The sequence below is a fragment of the Rhinatrema bivittatum genome, chromosome 4 (assembly GCF_901001135.1).
Source record: "Rhinatrema bivittatum chromosome 4, aRhiBiv1.1, whole genome shotgun sequence".
Taxonomy (NCBI): Eukaryota; Metazoa; Chordata; class Amphibia; order Gymnophiona; family Rhinatrematidae; genus Rhinatrema; species Rhinatrema bivittatum.
This window is the reverse complement of record NC_042618.1, coordinates 211,167,138-211,186,278: the sequence shown is the minus strand read 5'-3', so window position 1 is coordinate 211,186,278 and position 19,141 is coordinate 211,167,138. Positions and strand designations below refer to the sequence as shown.

At 43.8% G+C, this 19,141-nt stretch overlaps 1 protein-coding gene across 7 annotated transcripts in view; it reads right to left on the bottom strand.

The window, feature by feature from the left end:
* MST1R (macrophage stimulating 1 receptor) overlaps positions 1 to 19,141 on the bottom strand; it is a 199,925-nt gene that overhangs the window by 166,720 nt on the left and 14,064 nt on the right. For all 7 annotated transcript variants that reach the window (XM_029599650.1, XM_029599653.1, XM_029599654.1 and 4 more), the window contains one exon: positions 17,569 to 18,893. In XM_029599650.1, coding sequence (XP_029455510.1) covers positions 17,569 to 18,786 — 1,218 coding nt within the window. In that variant the 5' untranslated portion in view covers positions 18,787 to 18,893. The remainder of the gene's footprint in view (positions 1 to 17,568; positions 18,894 to 19,141) is intronic.

Here is a 19,141-nt window from a genome sequence, read left to right as displayed (position 1 = left end):
TCTCTCACTAACACCATTGCTCTCTCATAAACACACAATCCCTCTCACTCACACACAGAGGCAACACTTGCAGCCCGCCGAGTTTCTACTCCTCTCGTGCGTGAGTGGGATAGAATCCGCTCATGGCCCCCAAATGGCTGCTCTTTGCTGCACCCTAAGCGACCACCTAGTTTGCCTATAGGGATGTGCTGGCCTTGCCAGATTGCCTGCATGATGATTTCATGCTTTCCTGATCAGTGTATAACTGGTTAAATTACTACTTTAAGCTGGATAGTCAGTTCGCAATGTTTTTGAGATGTACAAGTTAATCCTTATCACATCACTCCAATATTGAAATTGCTGCATTGGCTACCCATTGAAAAACGCATCCAATACAAAACACTATGTATTTTACACAAAGCAATTTACGGTGAGCAGGTAGAATGGTTAAATGCCACCATTCTGCTGCACACACCACAGCGAAATCTGAGATCAGCAAACAAAGGATTATTCTCAATACCATCAGTTTCCTCAGCCAGACTTACCACGGTCAGAGAGAGAGCAATATCACTCACAGGGCCCAAATTGTGGCACACTCTACCAGTGGAACTAAGATTCCAAAACAATCTCAAGTCATTTAGAAAAAATCTCAAAACATGGTTATTCGAACTGGCTTTTGAAGAAGGCATTGGCTAATAAAGATGTGAATCGTGTGCCCAATCTTAACGATCGGGTTCGGCTGGAGAGAGAAAAAAATCTGATCGCTGGAGATGTGAATCGGAATCTGTTCAGATTCACATCGTTAATTTTTTTTTTAGTGAGGCCAGACCCTTTAAAATTGACCCCTTACCTCCCCCCCCCCCCGAACCCCCCAAAACTTTTTACGAGAACCTGGTGGTCCAGTGGGGGCGCGGGGACCGATCTCCCGCTCTCGGTCCATCGGCGCCATTTTGACTGCCACTCAAAAATGGAGCCGATGGCCCGATTAAAAAAAAAACCCACCCGACCCTTTAAAGATGACCCCTTAACTTCTCCCACCCTCCCGATCCCCCCAAAACATTTTTAAATTACTTGGTACTCTAGTGGTGGTCCGGGGAGCGATCTCCCGTTCTCGGGCCGTTGGCTGCCACTCAAAGATGGCGCCGATGGCCCTTTGCCCTTACCATGTGACAGGTTATCCATGCCATTGGCCAGCCCCTGTCACATGGTAGGAGCACTGGCTGGCCGGCGCCATCTTTAAAAATGTTTTGGGGGGGGGATCGGGAGGGTGGGAGAAGCTAAGGGGTCATCTTTAAAGGGTCAGGTGGGTTTGGGTTTTTTTTTAATCGGGCCATCGGCGCCATTTTTGAGTGGCAGCCAAAATGGCGCCGATGGCCCGAGAGCGGGAGAACGGTCCCCGCGCCCCCACTGGACCACCAGGTACTCGTAAAAAGTTTTGGGGGGGTGGGGGAAGGTAAGGGATTCGTTTTATAGGGTCGGGGTGGGTTTAGGGGTTGTTTTGGTCTGCCTGTTTTCCCGCCCTCCCCCCAAATAACTCCCGTTAGTGGACACTAACAGGAGTAACGATTTTTCACGATAAATTGTGAAAATTTCTATTGTATTGCGCACTGTACCGATTTTTGACGATTTAAAAAAAATAGACGATTTTTTTAAATCGTCAAAAAACGATTCACATCCCTATTGGCTAAAGCTAATCTATTTCCATCTCTTTCACAATTTTACTCATGTTTGTGTTTGTTTTTTGCAATGTTCCCAAGACCATGTCTGTTTTATTATTCAATAATTCATATAGATTTAGTTATTTGTTTTTACTACCTGTGTTTATAATATTAGTTTAAGATTGTGTTAAGTTTAACCGCATATTGTATATTTTTATTTTTAAAATACAAGCATAAGTAATTGTAGGTACATATGATCTTATTTACCTTTCTCTTTTATTAATCTTTATGATTTTAGTTTCCTTTAGTGTGTGTTTGATATTGATATAAATGTTTTAATCTACTGATATTTCTGTAAAATGATGTGACGGTAATTCCAAACACATGTATATAAAAACCTAATAAATAAACAAACAAATAAACCTTATGTCTAGCTCAGTTATTTCATAAATGATTTAGTCTGTTAAACCAGAAACTTATCGACCTATAATCAAACCATTGTATGTTTATGCTGCTATTATAAAACTATTATCTACCTCTAAAAGGTATAGATCACAAGGAACATACATGAGATAGATTTGCATACAATGGAAGCCATGCATGTAAATTATTCCATGTATATTAATTGTGGCTATTCACAAAACCTGGCTTGTTTGTGGCTCTCGATGACCAGAGTTGGCCATCTGTGAACTAGTGCGTAACAGCGCATGATACAGTCTACTAGCCAAATCTGACAGTGTTCTTCCAGAAACTGCCACTCCTAGTCTATTGGATCAAAGAAAAGAACGAAGCCTTTCAATGAAGCTGAGTCCTTTTTAAAAAGTAGGCCAAGCCCTTCTTATAGTCCAACAAATGAAGAGTATTCTTACCTTCGAGAGAATACAGCCTTGGGAAGAAAGGTAGGAAGAACAATAGCTTGGTTTATGACACTATTTTAGGAAGGATCACCCTTGGTGTGGAAGGTAAGCAGTGCGTGAAAGTTTGTAACTCACTGACCCCATCAAGCAGATGTGACAGCCACTAGGAACACCACCTTCCATATAAGAAACTGAACCTAAAAGATTCAAATTGAGACTTCTTATTGGGTCAAAATGCCATTAAGACCCTGTGAAAGGAGATAAAATTACCCCCTTTAACTGAAGCCTTTTAATTAAGTTAAAGCTTTTCAGCACTTCAAAGTGGATTACATTCAGGTACTGTAGTTATTTCTGTCCTCAGGGGGTTAATAATCTAAAGTTTGTAGCCAAGGCAATGGTGTGACTTACCCAAGGTCACAAGGAGTGCAGTGGCATTTGAACCCTGGTCTCACTGGTTCAAAGGCTGCTGCTCTAACCAATAGGCTACTCTTCCTCTAAATAAACTAGGCCTCAAAATAGTAATTATGTGGACTGCTGTAAGTAATAAGAGGAAGTGAACTTACATGTCAAGGCTGAGTAAATACATGAGAACAAAGAAATGAGCTATAAGTTGCAAAAGAAAACAGATGTTCAATGTCTTCCTTCTTCCTGCAAAAATTTCCTTTTCTCTAAAGCTGATGTACTATAAAGAAAGACCAGCGTTTGCTTAATGAGAAAAAATACTTGTTTTGCTTTAAAAAGCTTTCTGAAATAGCAATTGGGGCTTCATTCCCTTTACCTGCACTTTAGTGAAACCTCTAGGTAATGGGGCCCCCATAAAATTGTTTTATTTTTCATTTTTGCCTTGCTTTTAATAATAAAACAATGTTTACTTTCTGGCTGACCTCATGTTATCAATGTACTCAATGTTTTATCAATGATATGCCTAATTACCATGGCAATCCCATAGCACCAGAGTGCCACAATCCTTTCATAAATTCAGATAGTAAAGGATAAATAGAAGCTGGAGCACATTCTACCTGGCACTAAAGTGTACTTTAATTAAGGACATGAGTCCCCATGAAGAAAGGCAAAATAAGTAGTGGGTCACAAGCAAACAGAACCAGAGGGCCAGATTGGCACTAGACCAAAAATCTCCTCCATTTGGAGCTGTAAGCCTTCCATATCAAGGTTGAGATCAAGATATTTTCCACTTTACAAAGGAACAGGGAGGAAGCTTCTGTACGTTCAATATCTGAACCATGGAGGATTAGAGAAGGCAGATTCAGATGGCAGAGACTATCATCCTGCTGAGTGATGGGGACATGCCGAGTGAAATCAGAGGTTATTCGAACTACAGCAGATAGAAGAAGAACCACTCTCATTTTGGCCATGTTGGAGCAATGAGAATTATTCTCATTCACTCCTGAAGCACTTTCTGGACTGTTCTTGTGATTAATGGGATTGGAGGATAGGCATATAAAAAAAATCTGCATCCCAGCCTAGAAGAAAAGCATTGGGAGCTGAGCTAAACTGCTTGGATGCCTGGAGTTAAAAAAAAACAAAAAACTTTTCAGTTGCTCTGTGACAAGTCAATTGTTAGCTTTCCTCAAAATTCAGACTGTCACCTGCTGATCCAGAGACCACTTGTGAGCAAATAGGACTCAACTCAGGTGGTCTGCCAGAGTGCTTGCCTTCAAATGAACTGTTGTAGATAGCCTATAACTACATCCTGACAGCCTCTCAACCAAGGGCAAAAGACCTCGTTTCTCCTTGTTTGTTCACATATTAAATGGCAAATTGAATGAATCAAAATGCTTTTTCCCGCTAGAAGGTGAGAGACAGCTTTTAACATGTACCAGCTGACACACAACTCCAAGAGGTCGATCTGAGGAAGACTCTCTAAAAGGACCATATCCCCCTGGGTTCAAGCTGTGACTGTATGAACTCCCCACCCCAACTTGAATGTGTGGCTCCCACAGGGGAGCCCCATATTCAGAATTAACGGCTTCGACTATCACCAAAGAGCTCTCTTCATTCCAGCTGATACCTTGACAAAATAGGCCAATAATTAATCACTGCTGGTTTCACTGACACCGAAGGCCCTGCTGTATGTTTCTAACATAGTAACACAATGACTAGAGGTAAAGACAAAATGGTCCATCTAGCCTGCCCATCAGTTTGTTTATGGTAATAACTGCCACTCCGTGGAGATTACCCCCATAAGTACCACCCCATTTCGCTTATGAAATTGAGTGAACAGGATGACATGAACTACTACTGCTGCCGCAATATGGCCTAATATGACTAAGACTGATCTTGCTGGAGTTTGACCTCCTAACCCTTTTACCAGCCTGTTTAGCCCTATGGTCCTTTCACTTCACTCAGTCCCGAGCAAAGAAGCAGCTCTTATACGACTGGACGTGTGAGTGTGCTCCTTGAATACACTTTGGAGATCTTGCATTTTCTAGGCCCATGATGGTTGGGTCCTGGAAGACATCCCTATTGCAACTTAGTTTGCCATATTGGATGTTCCAGGCCCAGACACTTGTAACAGAACTTTAGGGCATCAGTGATCAACATTGGTGTCTACAGATACAAGACTTGAAGCTAATAAACTGGCTTTTTCTTGGGCCTCTCTCTGTATATCCTGGAAAAGCAACTCTTAACAGCACTTAAGTGTTTTTGAGGGGTTGCTGAGGCAGAAGAAGTGTGTGAAAAATACAGAGAGGTTCAAACATCCTTTCAGAAGCTCGCACAAAATCAGACTGAGCGGCTTACAAGGCAGCATTTGTATGGAACCCGCTGCGCATGCTCAGTAAGCTTTTACTGAGCTCTGAGAGATGGGTCCATTCAGCCTGCCAGATGATATTACCCACATGTAATGGCTCTGCCTGTTAGAGAATGTTCGTTCCAATCCCTTGTGGGAAGATCAGGAGGGGATATTGTATTAAATGATCCCCTTCAATCATAAGCCATCTGGGGGATAGGGAAAAACCTATTGTTCTGAATGTAATTCACCTTGAGCTAGAAGTGCATACGCTGAAACCAATTTCTGCTATATCCTTATAGTGATGAAATAGTATATACCCATTTGGAATTAGTTCTTCTTTCAAGGATAAGACACCTGGAAGTTCCACCTATTGGATATATTTGTTTTTGCACTTGTATGCTATTGCATTTATATGTTATTGTATTGCTATATTTTGTTGATCTGAGCCACACTGGGTCTTTTGTGGAGGAGATCGGCATACATTGAAAAATGAAATGAACAAAAAAAGAGAGTGAGGTACTGGAAAGAACTGACCCTTCTTCGAAATCAGATATTTCAATAGGTGGAACTTCCAGGTGTCTTATCCTTGAGAGAAGAACTAATTCCAAATGGGTATATACTATTTCATCACTATAAGGATATAGCAGAAATTGGTTTCAGCATATGCATTTCTAGCTCAAGGTGAATTACATTCAGAACAATAGGTTTTTCCCTATCCCCCAGATGGCTTATGATTGAAGGGGGATCATTTAATAAGCCGCTGTATTTTCTCTGGAGGAGGAAAATTCTGCAGTTTACTAAGCTTGGTACTCTATATCGAACATTAGGAAACCGTACGGTATTTTTCCTAGAGACGTACTACCATGAGTTAGTAGCGCCCATAAACTGCGAGTGATGACAGCTCATCAGCCTAGGGCCACTATCTTTTAAAGGGACAGAGGGGCCTGAAATCCCCCCCTCCCTCCAAAACACACACACAAACTCCAAAGTGTGGAACTTGAAAATCCATCAACCAATATCATTTTGTCAGGGACAGTACAGGGCCCGGAACCTAGGGGGTCTCTGGGCCCACTAGACTAACAGGGTTTGAAAGGATTGACCTGCAGAGGAGGGAGGGTGGGGGGAACCTTTACAAAGGAGTGATATTGGGAAGGGAGCTGCAGCCCTCTTTTTAAATTCCAGCACAGTGTCCGCCTCTAGGGGCAGCATGTGGGTGGGATGGAGTCTCAAGACCCCCAGGGAGATTTCCACACTTTGGAAGGGGGTGGGAAACTGAGTCACTCTGGCCCTTTAACTTACAGCCCCAGGAGCACTGGGACTTGTTTTAGCATTCAGATGCTCCCAGGGAAAGTTAGTTACAAATCCTGAGTTGTAACTATAGCTCATGAAAATAGCACAGCTTACAATTGTGCAGGCAAACCACATTATTTAATTATTATGAAATTATCTAGCAATGAGCTGCTTTGCATTTGAGATGTATGAAAGAGTTTTTTTTGGAGGGGGGGGAGAGTATAGCTAGGAGATATGGTTTGAGGGAATGTGTTGGGGTTAGGCATATGCTGGATGTGTGTGTGTGGGAAGTTATAAGTAGAGATGTGAAGGTGTGGGTACATATGTTGGGGTATGGCTGTGTGTAGCCAGGGTGTGTGTGGTTGGAACAGATGTGTGTGTGTGTGTAAATTGAGAAGCTATGTCTGTCTATTTTCCCTCTCTCTGTGTGTGGCGGGGTGTAGGTATGAGTGAATGTGGTTCACTAAATAAGGGTGGGGATGTAGGAAAGTGGGGATGGGTGCACATGTGGATGCTTTGTTGTCGGGGGTGTGTGTATATGTGAAATTGGGTGCTGGTGGGGGATGTGTGTAGATGGCAGTAGGGGTGTACATGTTTTACTTTGGAAGTGTGAGGGAGAGGGCTACAGCGGTGACTTGTGGTGCCATCCTTCATTAGTTTCAGTTATTTTTCCTGTCGCTCTTTGGCAACTGTCTAGAAGGAGGTGGGGGGGGGGGGTGTTGCTTGCAATAGAGTGCTGGTCAGCATTCTAACAGAATAGACATTTTTGATTGGGTGACTAAGGAATTGGAATGAGGAAGAGCACTCGATGTCATCTACTTGGATTTTAGCAAAGCTTTTGATACGGTCCCGCACAGGAGACTTGTGAATAAAATGAGAAGCTTGGGTGTGAGTGCCAAGGTGGTGGCCTGGATAGTAAACTGGTTGAAGGACAGAAAACAATGTGTTACGGTAAATGGAACTTTCTCTAAAGAGAGAACGGTGATGAGCGGAGTACCGCAAGTGTCTGTGTTGGGACCGGTCCTGTTCAATATCGTTGTGAGCGACATCACGGACGATACTAAGATCTGCAACAGAGAGGACACGCCAGAAGGAATGGAGAAAATGAGATGTGATTTAAGGAAGCTCAAAGACTGGTCGAAGTTATGGCAGCTGAGATTCAATGCCAAGAAGTGCAGAGTCATGCATATGGGCTGTGGAAATCCAAAAGAGTTGTATTCGATGGGGGGTGAAGGGCTGATGTGCACGGAGCAGGAGAGAGACCTGGGGGTGATAGTGTCTAACGATCTGAAGTCAGCGAAACAGTGTGACAAGGCGATAGCTAAAGCTAGAAGAATGCTGGGCTGCATAGAGAGAGGAATTTCGAGTAAGAAAAGGGACGCAATTATCCCCTTGTACAGGTCCTTGGTGAGGCCTCACCTGGAGTACTGTGCTCAGTTCTGGAGACCGTATCTCCGAAGGGACAGAGACAGGATGGAGGAGGAGATTCCAGAGAATGGCGACCAAAAAGGTGGATGGTCTTCATCGAATGACCTATGAGGAGAGACTGAAGAATCTAAATATGTATACCTTGGAGGAAAGGAGGAGCAGGGGTGATATCATACAGACCTTCAGATACTTAAAACGTTTTAATGATCCAAAGTCAACGACAAACCTTTTCAGTTGGAAAAAAAAATCAGCATAACCAGGGGTCACGATTTAAAACTCTAGGGAGGAAGACTCAGAACCAATGTCAGGAAGTATTTCTTCACAGAGAGGGTGGTGGTTGCCTGGAATGCCCTTCTGAGGAAGTGGTGAAGACCAAAACTGTGAAGGATTTCAAAGGGGCATGGGATAAACACTGTGGATCCATAAAGCCTGGAGGATGGGAATGAATAGAAGAGGCATGGGGGTGGCTTGCGAGAATGACGGCTACTACCTGGTGAATAATACCCTTATTCAATAAACATTCACACAGTTAATAAGATTCCAACATTGCTCTATGCTTCAACGGCAAGAGGAAATGTGGAAAAGAGGATTTGCATTCAAGCAACAACCAACAAGGTAGCACAATCTGGGTAAACAAATGAGCGTGGGAGTAGCTTGCTTGTTGCAGCAGTTATTACCCCAAACCTATTAAGCAGGATACTTCACTTTCAATGCATATCCAGCGTAAATGTCTGCTTCATCATTATCTCTGCTTCAATGGCAGGGGAATGAAGAAAAGAGGATTTATATTCAGACAAGAAAGGACTGAATAGCACAGTCTGCGGAAACAAATAAGCTTGGGAGTAGCTTGCTTATTGGGGCGGTTACTACCCCTAACAAATTAAGCCTGATACTTCACTTTGAATGCATATCCAGCGCAGCTCACTACTTCAACAGCAGGGGGAATGAAGAAATAGGATTTACATCCAGCCAACATCTAACAAGACATTGATCTGAGCAGTAGGAGTATACATTATCGGGGTAACTTGCTCGATAAGACGGTTACTGCCCTCAAACATTAAGCCTTATACTTCACTTTGATACAGCTTCAACACTGCTCTCTGCATCAATGGCAGGGGTGGAAGGAAACTAGAATAAAAAAACTACCAATAAGGGCCCTGAACTCAGTGGTTGTAGTAACAGATAAGAATGAGAAAATAAGTGTGAAAGCTTGCTGGATAGACTGGATGGGCCTATTGATCTTCTTCTGCCATCATTTCTATGTTCTATAATCCCAAAGGTGGTAATGGGAGCTTTTCCTAGAGAAAATAAACGGTGATTTTCTGCCCCCCACCCCACACACAGAAAGCAATGGGGATTTCTTTTTGGAAGCTCGGTTCTGTGAATTTACTAACCCAATGTTTCTGATTTACAAACTCTGAGATATTTATATTTTCTACCTGCATGAGAAGTTTGGTGAATTTCCTTCCCTTTTTTCCTGGAGAGTTACCATGCCTATAGACAGGCTGAAAATGATCCCTTTTTTATAATTCTTTCCAATATTCTCTATATCGTAAAGCATAAAAATTGGAATGAAAGAGGGGAAAGCGTGCAAAGGCACAGCTTCAGGAATACTTTCCAAGAGATTTATAGAAAGGGTGTTGTGTCTTACATTATATATTGAATACATGCTATGCCTCATTTCGGTTTATTTCCCCATTGCTGAAATCTATTCAAGCCTTAATATCCTGATTACAAAGGAATGAAAATAAAAATTTCTGGTGGTGGGGGGGGGGGGGGGGGGGGGGAGGGGGGGGGAGAGAAAAAGACAGGGTTGATTCACAATGAAAAAATTTGAGACCTTTTGACTGTGCAGCAGGGAGAGATGGGGGTGTGATGTGTGTTTGGGTGGGTGGGAGGAGGATATGTTTTGTTTATTTATTTGCTGTGTGTGAAGGTATGGCTTAAGTGTCAGGGAGGTGATTTGGAAGCTTTTTAGGTTGTTTTCCCATTTGCCTGTGTTGCTCTGTGCCAAAGTGCTGGGAGAGTGAGGGGATGGGCTTTTGGAATGGGGCTCTGGTCAACATTCTGCAGCATGGGAGGCTTGGTTCTCCGAAAACAGTGGCCCAGTATTTCAAGATTTCAAATTGATCCAAGATAAGCAAATTTATAGGAAGAAAATGTGACTTATTTACCTTTTTTGGACAGCTTTTGTGTCTACAAACAGATGGGAGGAACAGACAGATATGGATCTCTTTTATACAAATCATTTCAATATTCCTTATGTTGGAAAGAATTACTTATTTAGCCAAAAACCATTCACCAGTACATTCCCTCAAACGTACACATTTATATAGCACTGCTAGGCCCTTTGAGACTGTTAAGAACATGCCATACGGGGTCAGACCAAGGGTCCATCAAGTCCAGTTTCCTGTCTCCAACAGTGGCCAATCCAGGCCATAAGAACTTGGCAAGTTCCCAAAAACTAAGTCTATCCCATGTCACTGTTGCCAGTAATAGCAGTGGCTGTTTTCTAAGTCACCTTAATTAATAGCAGGTAATGGACTTCAAGAACTTATCCAATCCTTTTTTAAACACAGCTACACTAACTGCAGTAACCACATCCTCTGGCAACAAAATCCAGAGTTTAATTGTGCGTTGAGTGAAAAAGAACTCTCTCAGATTAGTTTTAAATGTGCCACATGGAGTGCCCCCTAGTCCTTCTATTATCTGAAAGAATAAATAACTAATCCACATTTATCCGTTCTAGACCTCTCATGATTTTAAACACCTCTATCATATCCCCCCTCATCATTCTCTTCTCCAAGCTGAAAAGTCCTAACCTCTAGTCTTTCCTCATAGGGGAGCTGTTCCATCCCCTTTATCATTTTGGTTGCTCTTCTCTGTACCTTCTCCATCACAACTATATCTTTTTTGAGATGCGGCAACCAGAATTGTACACGGTATTCAAGGTGCGGTCTCACCATGGAGCAATACAGAAGCATTATGACATTTTCCGTTTTATTCACCATTTCCTTTCTAATAATTCCCAACATTCTGTTTGCTTTTTTGACTGCCACAGCACACTGAACCGAAGATTGCAATGTGTTATCCATTATGACACCTAGATGTCTTTCTTGGGTGGTAACTCCTAATACGGAACCTAACATTGTGTAATTAATTATAGCATGGGTTATTTTTCCCTATATGCATCACCTTGCACTTATCCACATTAAATTTCATCTGCCATTTGGATGCCCAGTTTTCCAGTCTCACAAGATCTTCATGCAATTTATCACAATCTACTTGTGATTTAACTACTCTGAATAATTTTGTATCATCTGCAAATTTGATTACCTCACTCATCATATTACTTTCCAGATGATTTATAAATATATTGAAAAGTAAGGGTCCCAATACAGATCCCTGAGGCACCACTGCCCACTCCCTTCCACTGAGAAAATTGTCCATTTAATCCTACTCTCCTGTTTCCTGTCTTTTAGCCAGTTTGTAATCCACGAAAGGACATTGCCACCTATCCCATGACTTTTCACTTTTCCTAGAAGCCTCTCATGAGGAACTTTGTCAAACTCCTTCTGAAAATCCAAGTACACTACATCTACCGGTTCACCTTTATCCACGTGTTCATTAACTCCTTCAAAAAGGTGAAGCAGATTTGTGAGGCAAGACTTGCCTTGGGTAAAGCCATGCTGACTTTGTTCCATTAAACCATGCCTTTCTATAATGTTCTGTGATTTTGATATTTAGAACACTTTCCACTATTTTTCCTGGCACTGAAGTCAGGCTAACTGGTCTGTAATTTTCCGGATCGCCCCTGGAGCCCTTTTTAAATATTGGGGTTACATTAGCCACCCTCCAGTTCTCAGGTACAATGGATGATTTTAATGATAGGTTACAAATTTTTACTAATAGGTCTGAAATTTCATTTTTTAGTTCCTTCAGAACACGGGGGGGGGGGGGGGGGGGGGGGGGGGGGTAGTATACCATCTAGTCCAGGTGATTTACTACTCTTCAATTTGTCAGATAGGCCTACCACATCTTCTAGGTTCACCAATGGTCCTCCCCAAACACCTCTACCTTTCTCTGTCCAGCCCTGTGTGCACTTTTCAAATCCCTGCTTCTCTTCCCGCCCATGGCAAGAGAGGATCTGAAGTTTGTTTTGCGTTTACTGTGCTTATATTTTAAATTGTAACCTACTTTCCGGTTATTCCAAATCAAATGGCTGAAAATCAAAAGTTAAATAAATATATAATGAGTGAGGCATTTGCCAGGTTTTCAGAAAAACAAAACAAAACAAAACCTGTCCCTCTTGAGAAATAAAATTGAGACATCTGGAAATGCCAGAATTGAAGAACAAAAAAAAAAAAAAAAAAAAAAAAAAAAAAGAAGAGCAATATCCTCCCTCCCTCCCCCTAAAGTCAGTCAGTCAATTGAATATAAAGAAATCAGTGTGCTAGCAGGACACAAACAATCCTAGAGATTCATAGGAAAAGCCACTGCTGTTTTTTATTTCATAAAAAATAAAAACAAACAGCTCAGCGTGTGGCAGTGGTTAAAAAAACAAAAAAACACTAGTATGTTAGGAATGATCCAAAAAGAAATGGACAATAAGAGGGAAAATACTGTATTGCCTCGATCGATCCACGGTGCAACCATACCTTGTGTATTGTGTGCAGTTCAGGTTATTATTAGGTACCAACAAACAAAGGCAGATCAAATCAGATTCCAAATGAAATATTTCAAAATATGAAGGAATCATGCAAAACATTCAATATTCTTTAATTAACATTTACAAAAAAAATCTAAAGATACAAGGTCGACAGACCCCCCTCCCCCCCCCCCCCAAGACAATGTGATACAATAAAAAACAAAACATCTATCCTCTACCAATAATCAAACACACATGTATCACAATGTCTTCGGGGGGGGGGGGGGGGGGAGGGGAGGCTGTCGACCTTGTATCTTTAGATTTTTTTGTAAATGTTAAAGATTATAATAATATATTGAATGTATTGTACAGTTCTGGTTATCCCCATCTCAAAAGACATAATGCAACTAGAAGAGAAAGCAATTAAAATGACAAAGGGGATGGAACAGTTCCCTCTGTGAGGAGAGAGTACACAGACTGGAGCTTTTCAGCTTGGAAAAAGAGAATGGAGGAGGGACAGGACAGACGTTTATACAAGCATGAAAATAAAGGATGGTTATTTATCCTTTCAAATATTACTAGGACACACCATGAAACTTAACAGCCAACAGAAAGTACTTTCACACTCAGTGCACAAGTAAGCTGTGGAACCACCCAGGATGCCGAATACCCTTGCATCGGCCCTGGTTAACAGCTGCACTCAGGAAGTGCGCATGGAGAGGATGAGCAGGCCCATAGCAGTGCCTGGAGCCACACAGAGGCACATTCAGGAAACCAAGACAGCAGGAGACTGGGAGAGCTGGGAAGTCAGTGATATATTCCTCAAACTGTTGAGCCTAGCAGTCTCTAACTGGTCCCTTGACAGGGAAAACACCATCTGCCTCCTCCTCCCTTGGTTACAGAAAGGAGCCCACAGACAGTCCAGGAGAGGTCAGATTTATACACTCACACACACTCACTGGAAGAACCTGCCTTTGGCGTCTCTACTCAAGTAAACATTGTAATGAAGCTGTGGCCCTACTTTTCAACACTTAAAAATGTATTTGGGTGGAGAGGCTGGGGTAGGGGGCACGTCCTGAATACCTTGCGCTATTGAGAAACAGAATACAGATTGAATGGCGATAAATCCCTGTTCTAAAGAGAAAACTCGGCTCAGGGCAGATTATCAAAGTCAGTGTGCCTTTCGCTTATCTGTAATGAAAGTGAGGCTTGTTAATCATGAACTAGCAAAGGGTGGAGTCTGGCATTTCAGGGTGAGGCCTGGAGGTAATTAGAGTGATCATCTGGTTGGTATTCAGACGGCTTGACTGGTTTTTAAAGTAGCCAAGCTGACTGGGTCGGCACAAGCTCAAAAAAAAAAAAAAAAAAATCAGCATCACGAAAGCCAGCTAATACGGCCTGCTGCGGGCTTAAGTCCATCTGTCAGCTCTGTGCCTGTGTGTGCACTCGTCCGCCTATTGTGCTGGGAGTTGCTGCACAGGAGGAAGCAAGGCCAGTGCCACCAGTGGTGTAGAGAGCACTCAGAACCGGCCACTGCCGCAGGGAATGACAGCGCCATCAGTGTCCCTTCCTCCAGTAAAGCCATTGGGCAGGCTTACATGTCAGACAGGAAGTCTGTGGAGGAGGTTAGGAACCCAGGACTGCAAATGCATCAGGGCCTGGGGCATACTGTGCGAGAGGGGCGCCAAGGTCAGGGGGAGGGGGGAGGGGGGGGAAGGAAAAGGCGTGACCGGGTTTCTGGAGGGCCCGAGTTGGCAGCCCTAGAGATAACTCTCCATGAAACATCTGATTGCCAACCAGCACAACCCAAAATTGCCTGGCAAAGGTCCCTACTAAACCATCAGAAAACAAAAACAAAACAAAAAAAAAAACCCCACCTGTACAGGTGCACAAACCTACACCAGAGAAAGCACGTTCAGAAGAACTGCTCCTTGCCTCCATCAGTCTAAGTTTCAGCAGCGGTCACTGAAGGCTCGAGAGAGTGCTAGTGGTTCAGGGGGAACTTTTGAGCAAGCATAAAGCCTGGGAACCTTCCCCCCCCCCCCCCCTCTCCCCTAGTCTTTAATTTTTAGAGCATTCATTAATGATAATTCTGGACTGCGCAGCACAACCACCAGCAGAAGAGTCCTCCCAGAGTGCAGCAGGCTTTGAAACAGGCGCAAAGTGTGTGCTAAATTACCTGAATCCCCCCACGTGTACCTTCCCTCCCCCGGTAAAAGCACTTTTACCTGCATTGATGGGGGAAAGGGGGGGGGGGAAGAGGAATTTCTCAAAAGCCATTTTTATGTGGCTAAAAATGCCATAGTGAGGCAGACCAAAAGGTCCATCGAGCCCAGCAACCTGACAGTGGCCAATTCAGGTCACAACTACCCAGCAGGATCCCAGAGCATAAAGCCAACTCTTCACCTGGGATAAACCCCTTTTGAACCCATCCATGCTAACTGCCTTCAACACATCTTCTGCCAACAAATTCCACGGGTTTGCCTGCTGGTTGGAAAAAAAAACAAACAAAAAAAACCAACACACTTCTCTTTCTCCAATTTCTTCCAAAGGGGCTGCTTATTAGCTTCATGGAGTGTCTCCTAGCCTCAGTACCAACTGAAGGAGCGGCTGTTAACCCTTTATGCACCCATCCCACTCATGATTTTACTTTTCTCCAGGATGACGAGACCTAACCCCTTTAGTCTTTCCATCCCCTTTTATCATTCGGTCGCACCCCGCCCCCCCGTCTCTTTTCTAGTTCCACCATATCTTTTCTTTCAGATGGTGGCGACCAGAACCGCGCACGGTACTCAGCGTGCGGCCTCGCCACCTAATCCACAGGACGCTGCATAATGGATACCAAATGCTAGGCCAGCTCTGTACCCGGGATTTACAGGCCTGCACGATCCCGACGCTCAGGAGGGGAAAATGCTCGCATGAGATCCCCCCCCCCCCCCAACCAACATGGCAAGACTGGAGTTAAGAGACCGAGCCTTCTTCTTTAGCCAGTCCAATTCTTTGGAACTCCTTACCTGACGGCATCAGAACAATATGTAGCACTAATCAGTTCCAAAAGGCTTTAAATGGCCTATCTGTTTAAACAGGCATATATAGTCTAGACTGAGTGCTCAGGCCTACTTCAGACTTTGTCCATTTTGGCTGGCTTTCTATGTGCCTCTGTCTCAAATTGTTTTGTATTGTATTTTACTGAGAATCATACTTTAAGTCGCCTTGAAATGGCTTCCTAGCATATAAATTCAAAATCATGCCATGGATCAATACAGACATTATATTCTACAAAATTATTCTCCATTAATTTTCCAAATAATTCCTATTTGCTTTTTTTCAAACCATCACCACACACGAATTTTAAATTTGTTGTCCACAATGATTCCAAGATCCTTTTCCAGGGTGCTGACCCCTAAAACAGAACCCAGCATTGCGTACCTGTAGTTGAGATTATTAATCCCTGTGTGCATCCATATGCACGTGCCCACATTAAATTGCCCAATACATATGTACCCATGTTTAAAATGTCTGAAAACTGCCCACTAATCTGTAATCCCTGGAGAGCAGTTGGGTGATTTAGACTAAAAATACCTCTCCTTCAGAGAGAATGCCCTGCACTGCCGATGACGCACTCCGTTCTAATCCAGAAGCCAGCTGAAGCCTGTGCTACCTGGACAGATCTTGTTTCTGCATGCTACCCACTGTGACTGTACATCGAAGACAATCCCCTATGTAATACCTCAGGGGCTCCCACAAACCTACAAGCTGCAACAAAAACTGCCAGACTGGGAAAAAATTCAAAGTACTTCCAATATGCAAATTCAGATGGGTTTTTCACTGCATGTGATGTTGGATATTTGTTTTTAAACCTCTAGAGGCCTCAGTTTTACTGCATGGTTTTTAACTCTTGCGGTTTTCTGGTCGAGTGTCCCCAGTTAACCTTTGGCACATCTCACTTCTGAAAGTCCATCAGGACTGCCTGTTGAGTCTAAACTGGCTAAATCAGGACCGGGTTGAGAATCCTGACCTCAGGACAGACCTAGCCAATCAAGTTTCCAGGATCTCCACAATGAATATTCATGAGACAGATCTGCATGCACTGCCTCCATTGCTTATATGCAAATCTCTCTCATACATATTCATTGTGGAGATCCTGAAAACCTGACTGGCTAAGTGTGTCCTGAGGACTGGGCAGAGAACCACTGAGCTAGATAATAAACTGGGTCTAGATATAGATGGGGCTTTTCATTATTGCTTAACTGAAAGCACTGGAAAGGAAGGATCAAAGAGAATGCTGAGAGGAACTGCAAGACCCTTCTTTTCCTTGTAGCCCAACCCAAAAAAGTTCTCAAGTGCAGAAATTCATGGAGCATTTTAACAAATTCCTGTCCCTCTGCCCTGCAGCACTCTGTGAGCTGGAGGAGGTACAGGGGAAACAGACTGCGGGACAGACAAGAAGGTTCACAGCCCAGAAATCATGCCTGACAGAAAACTGCTCTTACCACTGCCAGCAAATCTGACCTCATGGCCCGGGGCAGATTTCCCTTCTGTACGCAGCACCAACCTCATGGCACGCGCTCTCCCAGTCTGTGCTCCCTTTAACTGCCTCTACAGAGCTGAACCTGCCTCCTGCACACACACATCATCTGAGAGACAGAAGATATGGATGTGAGGAATGAGGAGGGGGGATGGGTACAGGATGATCGTTAATTCTGAATATAGAGTGTGGAACGAGAAGCTGGTCATTTTGCTCACAATAAAACGCACGGTATCTCTCTCTCTCACCCCCTGGAAAATATTTATGTTTTCTCAGCTCAAAACCAAAGATTTCAAAGCCCTAAATGTTTAACCATTTAGACCTTTTATGCAAATTCAATGCCAATGCAGAGACCCTCTAGACCTGGATTTTAGAATGGTTTCTAGACATAGCTTTCCGGCTGGCCCTGTGGATGGTAAGCAACTTACGTTGTGTGGACAGATGTCTCTGGCCTGGTAGAAGGGCAGCCCTCGATGGAGGCGCCCCACGTACTGATTACTGCAGCAGTCATCCATCCCACGATCGATGGCTTCGTTGATCTTCTGCAACGGGAAGGCACACAATGCAGACGTCTTCCCCGGCTTGGCACTGTCTACCTCGCTGATGGCAAAGACCCCAAACAAAACTAGGTCGGTGGTGTTAATGTTAATCTCTTGTGCCAGCAGCGCGCCTGCCTTTGCTACATGCGCTGCTTGAAGAACATTGAAAATTTTATCCTTGTACTCTGCCGCTTGACGCCTACGTCTCCTTCGTTTGGGCTCAAAGCGGCACTCCAACGCCAGCTCTCGATATTTGCGCATCTCCTCCTCCTCCCCGCTCAGCCTTGCTATCCTGGAGTGGTAAGATTTAGCAGAGACTGATTCTTTCTGAACAGTGAGAAAGTACACATAGCCCTGGTCACTAAAGGTGTAGACATAATGGATAGGATAAGAGTCCTGGTACTGAGGAAATACTGTCAGGCTGTGGAAACCAGATAAGAAGCCATCCTCACTATCCTTGAGCTTGCGGATAGACAGTGATTTCGGGTTGTAGCTCTGGCCAATGCTGCTGTTGATGGTGGAAGCCACATAGAAGTATGATTCATGGGGACTCCCCCTTACTGTGACCATGGTTCCTAAAGGACTAGCAACACAGTCTGTGCAGTCAGTGGCACTGTTCTGCTGGCTTGTGGTCAGGCACAGAGATTCAGAGATCACCTCTTCCAGCTCCGGAGCCAGTCGGTGCAAATAGCACACCCCGTGCTGGGAGCTCCCGCAGCTGTACAGCTGTGACACCTCTGGGTCTAGCACCAGAACTTTGTTGTCCGTGTCTTCAGGCATCACTAGGGGCATGTCACCAAAATGGCATGAAGAACAGATTTGGCATTCAGCAGTGCCCACGGGCCCCGTCACCACGGTCTGCTTGCTTTCCAGATCCTGGCTCAACACGTGCAGCTTGTTCCGCACAGCTACAAAGACAGTGCCTACAGAATCTTCATGCGTTATAATGCCCTGTATAGGACTGTCTGCTGTGAAAGTGGGCAGCCTGTATTCCATGGAAGAGTCCAGTGTGCCGCTCCAGGGGATGGCAGGACACTGCCAAGCACTAGTAATTGCTCCAACTGGTGCCAGATATAGGGCCAACCATGGAAAGAGGGGCAGCCTCATACTGTGAAAATGTCCGTTCAGAATTACTGGCTCTGTGAGGTTACTTCCTGTCCTCAACTTGAAAGGGCTCTGGTATCGACCCAGGATCTTCTAGCATTGTACAGCAGCTACAGAAGAGGGTTTAAAAAAAACAAAACAAAACACATCATCATACTGCAAGAGGCTGACAGTTTAAAGCATCCACAACAAAATCATCAACATCTCCTTTTCCTCTCTGGTTTCTCTTTCATTCCCAAGCATTAAAGGACTTAAATTCTTGAAGTTCCATATACCAACCATATCCCTCATTACTGACACATGCAACAGGCAGCTGCTGTGCAGTTTATAATGGCCAGACAGTAATTTTCATAACCCA